Source organism: Squalius cephalus (assembly GCF_949319135.1).
Source record: "Squalius cephalus genome assembly, chromosome: 25".
NCBI classification, from domain to species: Eukaryota; Metazoa; Chordata; class Actinopteri; order Cypriniformes; family Leuciscidae; genus Squalius; species Squalius cephalus.
The window spans coordinates 30379436-30387890 of record NC_137146.1 but is presented as its reverse complement, the minus strand read 5'-3'; the positions used below and the strand labels follow the sequence as shown (position 1 = coordinate 30387890).

The 8455-nt window shown below is 42.9% G+C and overlaps 1 protein-coding gene across 1 annotated transcript in view; it reads left to right on the top strand.

Annotated features, from left to right (window-relative positions):
* Window positions 1–365: 365 nt before the first annotated feature.
* Window positions 366–8455, top strand: part of LOC307153875 (uncharacterized protein) — a 21993-nt gene continuing 13903 nt past the window's right edge. Inside the window, exons 1-10 of the mRNA XM_079863628.1 lie at window positions 366–495; window positions 1067–1366; window positions 2798–3128; window positions 3559–3665; window positions 3735–3793; window positions 7478–7549; window positions 7644–7712; window positions 7817–7882; window positions 7966–8034; window positions 8178–8216. Coding sequence (XP_079719754.1) covers window positions 447–495; window positions 1067–1366; window positions 2798–3128; window positions 3559–3665; window positions 3735–3793; window positions 7478–7549; window positions 7644–7712; window positions 7817–7882; window positions 7966–8034; window positions 8178–8216 — 1161 coding nt within the window. The 5' untranslated portion in view covers window positions 366–446. The remainder of the gene's footprint in view (window positions 496–1066; window positions 1367–2797; window positions 3129–3558; window positions 3666–3734; window positions 3794–7477; window positions 7550–7643; window positions 7713–7816; window positions 7883–7965; window positions 8035–8177; window positions 8217–8455) is intronic.

Sequence of the window (8455 nt, the reverse complement as noted above, 5' to 3'; positions counted from 1 at the left end):
TATATATATATTTAAAAAGATATATCTCCCTTAAAGTGTTGTAGCCAAGTTTCAACATTGAAATCAGGTCTTATCTGCAACAGATCTGATCATAAAGCGATATTATCTCATTTTTGATCATATCTGCAGGATGTTCTCTTATAACACAAAAGGTTATAAACAGCAGGAAGGAGCAACAGCAGCGCTCATGCAAATCATATCATATATAACATGAATATGCTCTTGCATTATATAGTTTTTCTCCACTTGGCATTGAGTGTTAAAATATGAACTATTATGATGTGCATTGTGAGGAGAAAGTGTTCAAACGATGCCGAGTGTATAGTGTTTGCACACAGACTGAAGTGTATAACGGCTCACACAAGCTGTGAAAACTGTTTCCCCCTATTCTCTAGAGAGAAATAAATATAGTCCTGCTAAGATCAGCTCGTTCTCACTTCGTCAGCATGATGAAGACGACTCTGCTAGTTATGTTCCTCGTCACACACTCTTCAGGTAAATCTCAGTTATACGCCGTTTTCTGACTGTTTTTGTCTCAGGAGAAATTCCTGTCCGTCTGTCTGGAATTTTGGGAATGTGTGTTGAAGTCAGTGCTGATATAGTGTGTGTAATAACAAGCTTTTGGACACAATTCATCTATAGTTTAGCAGTTGTAAACATACTTTTTTTCATATTCATCACCATCAACTTGACAAGAACTAGCAGTGTTAATGTTTAATGGTCATATTACAAGTATATTTTTATCTACTGTACACATGATTGTGTTTTCAACTGAAACCAAATAGAAAAGGCGCATCATCATAAGTTTAGCATATATTTTATTTTGGTTATTTCATAGATGGATCATTGATTCAACATACATAGCCTATGTTGCGCTCCGAATAACCTCAGACATTAGACACATTTCAGCAGTTATGAGTAACATTATAACATGGATGGGAATATATATGCAGATGCACTCATGCACACTGAAATAAGGCGTTGTAAGCCTAACATTACATTTTTCACTTCAGCTTTATATAAAATCTTTAGTGAAATAATAATTGTATTATTTTTCTTTGCACAGGAACTCAATCTATTCTTACAGTCAGTAAAATATCTGTTCAAAAACATCAAACCATCATAATCCCTTGTTTATACGATCAGAAATATGTCAGTAAGCATAAATATGTGAGTTCTGGAGGTGTTTGGACCTTCAGTCGTGAAGTAAAACACAACAGAATGTCTTTTGAGGATAACCAGACAGAGAAGGTGTTTACGGCCACGCTGAGGAGCGCTGAGGAGAGCGATACCGGCTCATACTGGTGTGCCATCAGCACTTCTGGATCTGATCCTCACGCACATCTTTACCTGGAGGTTATTAAAGGTATTTTGAGTATTTTATTTTGTGTATCTAAATCTATCCATGTGTTTCCAATGGCAGCTTGTTTATCCCACAGAATAAAAAATAGGTAATTGTATTTGTATCTCTCAATAATTTTTTCTCACAATTTCACAATTCTGAATTTTTATCCTCACAATTATGAGATATAAACTTATAGTCTTGTGATACATTTTTAAGCTCGCAATTATGAATTTATATCTTGCAATTCTAACTTTCCTGCAATTGTGACTTTGTCTCGAAATTCTGAATTTCTTGCAATTGCAACATTATAGTATCTCGCAATTCTGACTTTATATCTCGAAATTTTGACTTTATATCTCGAAATTCTGACTTTATATCTTGTAATTCTGACTTTATATCTCGCAATTCTGACTTTATATCTCGAAATTTTGACTTTATATCTCGCAATTCTGACTTTAAATCACGCAACTCTGACTTTAAATCTCGCAATTTTGACTTTATATCTCGCAATTCTGACTTTATCTCACGCAATTCTGACTTTATATCTCACAATTCTGACTTTATATCTCGAAATTCTGACTTTATCTCACGCAATTCTGACTTTATCTCACAATTCTGACTTTATATCTCAAAATTCTGACTTTATCTCACGCAATTCTGACTTTATATCTCACAATTCTGACTTTATATCTCACAATTCTGACTTTATATCTCACAATTCTGACTTTATATCTCACAATTCTGACTTTATATCTCACAATTCTGACTTTATATCTCACAATTCTGACTTTATATCTCACAATTCTGACTTTATATCTCACAATTCTGACTTTATATCTCACAATTCTGACTTTATCTCAAGCAATTCTGACTTTATATCTCACAATTCTGACTTTAAATCACGCAATTCTGACTTTATATCTCGAAATTCTGACTTTATCTCACGCAATTCTGACTTTATATCTCGCAATTCTGACTTTATATCTCGCAATTCTGACTTTATATCTCGAAATTCTGACTTTAAATCACGCAATTATGACTTTATATCTCGAAATTATGACTTTATGTGACGCAATTATGACTTTATATCTCGAAATTCTGACTTTATATCATGCAATTCTGACTTTATCTTGCAATTGTGACTTTATATCTCACAATTCAGACTATCTTGCAATTGTGACTTTATCTCAAATTCTGACTTTATATCTCAAAATTCTGACTTTATCTTGCAATTGTGACTTTATATCTTGAAATTCAGAATTTTTTCTCAGAATTGCACCTTTTTATCTTGCAGTTGCAAAGATTGCAAAAAAACCTATCTTGCAGTTTTTATCAGCTTGCAAACAAGCTTCCATAGTTTTCTTCGTGTCATATTCCAGAATGTACAAATTTAGACATGAATTATCAAGAAAAGCATGCATGTGTCTCTGACGTTTAGTGTGACCTGTCCAGGTAAAGCCCAGCTCCAGGTGTCGAGTCAGAGCGTGTCTGGCTACGAGGGAGGGAACGTGATCGTCATCTGTCACGGAGGTTCACAGTGGTGTCAGATCGGAGGCTCGTGTGTTGGGAAAGATAAAGAAAGCTCGGATCAAACTCATGTCAGTGGTGACGGTGAGGCTCTGAATGTGAGCTTGAGCGAGCTGAAGATAGAGGACAGTGGATGGTACTTCTGCTCCGATGGGAAATACCAGATGCCAGTTCATATTAGCGTGAGGAAGGCCCCATATACAAGACGAGTTACTGTTCACTATATAGGCCACACCACAGCATTCAGCCAAGACAAGTAAGAGACACACTGGGGACATTTAATCTAATATTCTACAATATTATTGATCTCCTGCACTGACACCATTATATGAGAACTGATCTGAGCTGGACGATGACATCACGGTTTTCTCCGCGGCTATATATATATATATATATATAAATTAACTAAATTAATAACTTTTTTACAACAAAATTGAAACATCACTGAACTTACTTTAGCTGTAATATGACACTATTTTCTTCTGGAAACAAACTTTGTTGCATTATTTTCCTGATATCTCTGTGAAGCTGCTTTGAAACAGTCTGTACTGTAAAAAGTGCTATATGATTAAAGGTGTGATAAACTATATAAACTGTAATAAAAAGGTGTATAAACTAAACTTGAGATTAGTCCACATGTGTTCATTCCTCCTGACACACTCCTACACCTCTGACTCCTATTTCAGCTTAATGCCGGGTCTGAAGAGTCTCCTGTGGCGGGTCGTTCTGGGAGCGGTGCTGCCCGTCATCTTCGCTGTGGCTGTGCTTCTGATCAGAGGACACATCAGAAGAAGTGAGAGAGTCAGATATTTTATCAGAGACAGCAGAATATGTGCACTATTACATGTGTGTGTTTCTGCAGAACGAAGAGCTGGAGCTGCGAATCCGCCTGAAGGCATGAGCGATCAACAGGAGCCTGACGTAAGTGACCGTTCATCGCCATCATGTTAGTGATGCATGGCTGTTCGAAAAATCACAGATTCTCATTCCACTTCCATTTATCCGGGGCCTTCCATTTATCGCGGGGGCAGCAGTCTAAGCAGAGATGCCCAGACTTTCCTCTCCCCTGACACTTCCTCCAGCTCTTCCGGGGGGACACCGAGGCGTTCCCAGGCCAGCCGGGAGACATAATCCCTCCAGCTGTCCTAGGTCTTCCCCCGGGGTCTCCTCCCGGTGGGACATGCCCTGAACACCTTCCCAGGAAGGCGTCCAGAGGCATCTGAAACAGATGCCTGAGCCACCTCAGCTGACCCCTCTCGATGTGGAGGAGCAGCGGCTCTACTCTGAGCTCCTCCCGAGTGACCGAGCTCCTCACCCTATCCCTAAGGGATCGCCCAGCCACCCTGCGGAGAAAGCTCATTTCGGCCGCCTGTATCCGGGATCTTGTCCTTTCGATCATGACCCACAGCTCATGACCATAGGTGAGAGTAGGAACGTAGATTGAACGGTAAATCAAATCTTCGCCTTGCGGCTCAGCTCTTTCTTCACCACGACAGACCGGTACATCGACCGCATTACTGCAGGAGCTGTCAATCTCTCGTTCCATCCTTCCCTCACTCGTGAACAAAACCCCAAGATACTTGAACTCCTCCACTTGAGGCAGGAACTCTCCACCAACCTGAAGTGGGCAAGCCACCCTTTTCCGACTGAGAACCATGGCCTCGGATTTGGAGGTGCTGATTCTCATCCCAGTCGCTTCACACTCGGCTGCAAACCTTCCCAGTGCATGCTGAAGGTCCTGGTCTGAGGCCAACACGACAACATCATCCACAAAAAGCAGATACGAAATCGTGTGGTCCCCAAACCTGACACCCTGGCCCCTGGCTGCGCCTAGAAATTCTGTCCATAAAAATTATGAACAGAACCGGGGACAAAGGGCAGCCCTGCCGGAGTCCAACATGCACTGGGAACAAGTCTGACTTACTACCGGCAATGCGAACCAAGCTCCTGCTCCGGTCGTACAGGGACCGGATAGCCCTTAGCAAAGGACCCCGGACCCCATACTCCCGGAGCACCCTCCACAGGACGCCGCGAGGGACACAGTCGAATGTCTTCTCCAAATCCACAAAGCACATGTGGACTGGTTGGGCAAACTCCCATGAACCCTCCAGCACCCTGTAGAGGGTATAGAGCTGGTCCAGTGTTCCACGGCCGGGACGAAAACCACACTGTTCCTCCTGAATCCGAGGTTCTACTATCGGCCGTGTTCTCCTCTCCAGTACCCTGGCATAGACTTTCCCGGGGAGGCTGAGAAGTGTGATCCCCCTGTAGTTGGAACACACCCTCCGGTCCCCCTTCTTAAAAAGAGGGACCACCACCCCGGTCTGCCAGTCCAAAGGTACTGTCCCCGACCGCCACGCGATGCTGCAGAGGCGTGTCAGCCAAGACAGCCCCACAACATCCAGAGACTTGAGGTACTCAGGGCGGATCTCATCCACCCCCGGTGCCTTGCCACCTCCGAGCTTCTTGACTACCTCGGTGACTTCAGCTTGGGTGATGGAAGAGTCCACCTCCGAGCCCTCAGCCTCTGCTTCCTCAATGGAAGACGTGTCGGTGGGATTGAGGAGATCCTCGAAGTATTCCTTCCACCGTCCAACGACATCCCCAGTTGAGGTCAACAGCCGCCCACCTCTACTGTAAACAGCATTGGTAGGGCACTGCTTCCCCCTCCTGAGGCGCCGGATGGTTTGCCAGAATCTCTTCGAGGCCAACCGGTAATCCTTCTCCATGGCTTCACCGAACTCCTCCCAGGCCCGATTCTTTGCCTCCACAACCACCCGGGCCCCAGTCCGCTTGGCCTGTCGGTACCCGTCAGCTGCCTCAGGAGTCCCACAAGCCAGCCAGGCCCGATAGGACTTCTTCTTCAGCTTGACGGCATCCCTTACTTCAGGTGTCCACCACCGGGTTCGGGGATTGCCGCCTCGACCTTACGGCCACAGTTCCGAGTGGCCGCGTCGACACTGGAGGTGGAGAACATGGTCCACTCGGACTCAATATCTCCAGACTCCCTCAGGATCTGGTCGAAGCTCCGCCGGAGGTGGGAGTTGAAGATCTCTCTGACAGGAGACTCAGCCAAACGTTCCCAACAGACCCTCACAGTACGTTTGGGTCTGCCGAGTCTATTCAGCTTCCTCCCCCGCCATCGGATCCAACTCACCACCAGGTGGTGATCAGTTGACAGCTCTGCCCCTCTCTTTACCCGAGTGTCCAAGACATACGGCCTCAGGTCAGATGAAACGACCACAAAGTCAATCATTGACCTCCGGCCTAGGGTGTCCTGGTGCCATGTGCACTGATGGACACCCTTATGCTTGAACATGGTGTTCGTTATGGACAAACTGTAACTAGCACAGAAGTCCAATAACTGAACACCACTCGTGTTCAGATCAGGGGGGCCGTTCCTCCCAATCACGCCCCTCCAGGTGTCACTGTCACTGCCCACGTGGGCATTGAAGTCCCCCAGTAGAACGACGGAGTCCCCAGTTGGAGCACTTTCCAGCACCCCTCCCAGAGACCCCAAGAGGGCCGGGTACTCTGCACTGCCGTTCGGCCCGTAGGCACACACAACAGTGAGAGACCCGTCCCCGACCCAAAGGCGCAGGGAAGCGACCCTCTCGTTCACTGGGGTGAACTCCAACACATGGCGGCTGAGCTGGGGGGCTTTAAGCAAACCCACACCAGCCCGCCGCCTCTCACCATGGGCAACTCCAGAGTGGTAGAGAGTCCATCCTCTCTCAAGGAGTGTGGTTCCAGAGCCCAAGCCGTGCGTAGAGGTGATCCCGACTATCTCTAGTTGGAACCTCTCAACCTCACGCACAATCTCAGGCTCCTTCCCCGCCAGCGAGGTGACGTTCCACGTCCCTAGAGCTAGCTTCCGTGTCCAGGGATCGGGTTGTCGAGGCCCCTGCCTTCGACTGCCGCCCGATCCACTTTGCACCGGCCCCTTACGGTCCCTCCTGCCGATGGTGAGCCCCGACCCCGGGCCTGGTTCCAGGGTGGGGCCCCGGCTGCGCCATGCCGGGTGACGTCATGGTCCTTGTTTTAAATTTCTTCATAGAGGGTTAATGAACCGCTCTCTCAGCAACATTCACCATGGATTTACTGTAGTAACACTAACTGCAACCATGGAAGTTTGGCAGGAATAGTAGGCTATAATAACTTCAAGTAACATTATGTCGGTTTTATTTTGACATTATGAATACAATTGCTGCCCTCAGATGTTAATCTGAACTAAAATAAACCTTTGTTTATAACTACTACAATATTACATTTCATTTTTTCCAAGGAGCTGTTTTGTTTATGCTCCTAAGAAGAGTCAATTACAGCTCTAGAATTGCTCAAAGTAAAAAAATATCATACTTTATGATGTTAGTTTTAATTTAAAAAAAAGAATAAAAAAAATTAAATCAAGGAAATTTCTCTGGCATTTCTTTCTTTTTGCTGTATCAAAAACGTACCGAACCGTGACACAAGTGTGTCTTATCGAACCTAACCGTGAATTTTGTGAACCGTTACACCCCTAATTATTATTATTAATAACAGTGATCAAATCACAGATTCTGTCACTGTTATTAATAATAATAATATATATTTATTTTTTTACAGGGAAATGGGAGAAACGAGGAGGTTACATGTAATAGTCTCTATGAAAAGTGTGAAATTAAACAAAACATTCAGGTAATTTTTATCAAATTTGTAGCATACCTACTTGCACTTTGAACTGTGTTGTTGTTGTTCTTATTAATTTACTTATTCATTTTATTTTAAATAGGGAAATGAGAAAAACGAGATTACATGTGAAAATCTCTATGAAAAGACTGAAATCAAGCAAAACATGCAGGTAATTTTCTATAACATTTGTAGCATTCGTCTGCTTGAACTATAAACTGCTGCTGTTGTTGTTATTATTATTAATTTATTTATTTATACATTTTATTAAATGAGAAGTACGAGCAGGTTACATGTGACGATATCTATGAAATCATGACTGGAAATACACAAAACATTCAGGTAATTTTTGATCTGCTTGAACTATAAACTGTTGTTGTTATTGTTATTATTATTAATGTATTCATACATTTCATTCTAAACAGGGAAATGAGAAACACAGCAAGGTTGAAGACCTTTATGAAATCATGACTGGATTTAAACAAAACATCCAGGTATTATTTTTATAATATTTGTTGATAGAGTAATGAAAGTACAGTAATATACAGATTAATTCATTTACAGTGTATTAATGTGGCTTCATGTAAACCTAACTCTATTTTCTGTTTTGTTTTTGTGTTCTCTTGTGCTGTTGTAGCTTCCTGAAATGGATAATAAAAGCATATATGAATCTATGGTCAGAAAAGTGAAATAGTTATAAACGTAATCTTTTTATGATGTTCTTGTCCTTTGTGTTGATCAGAGTTATGAAAGCGGATGTGAAGTACAGCAATATGTTTAGTTGCATTCAGCCCTTTGTTTCTGTGATGTGAAAAATAAATAATGTGAAGATTGTTTTTGTTTTTAACCTTTATATTAAGTTCCAGGTCAATTTGAAAGACGAAGATGTTTTTCTTGAAGTTGTGTTACTGTTTC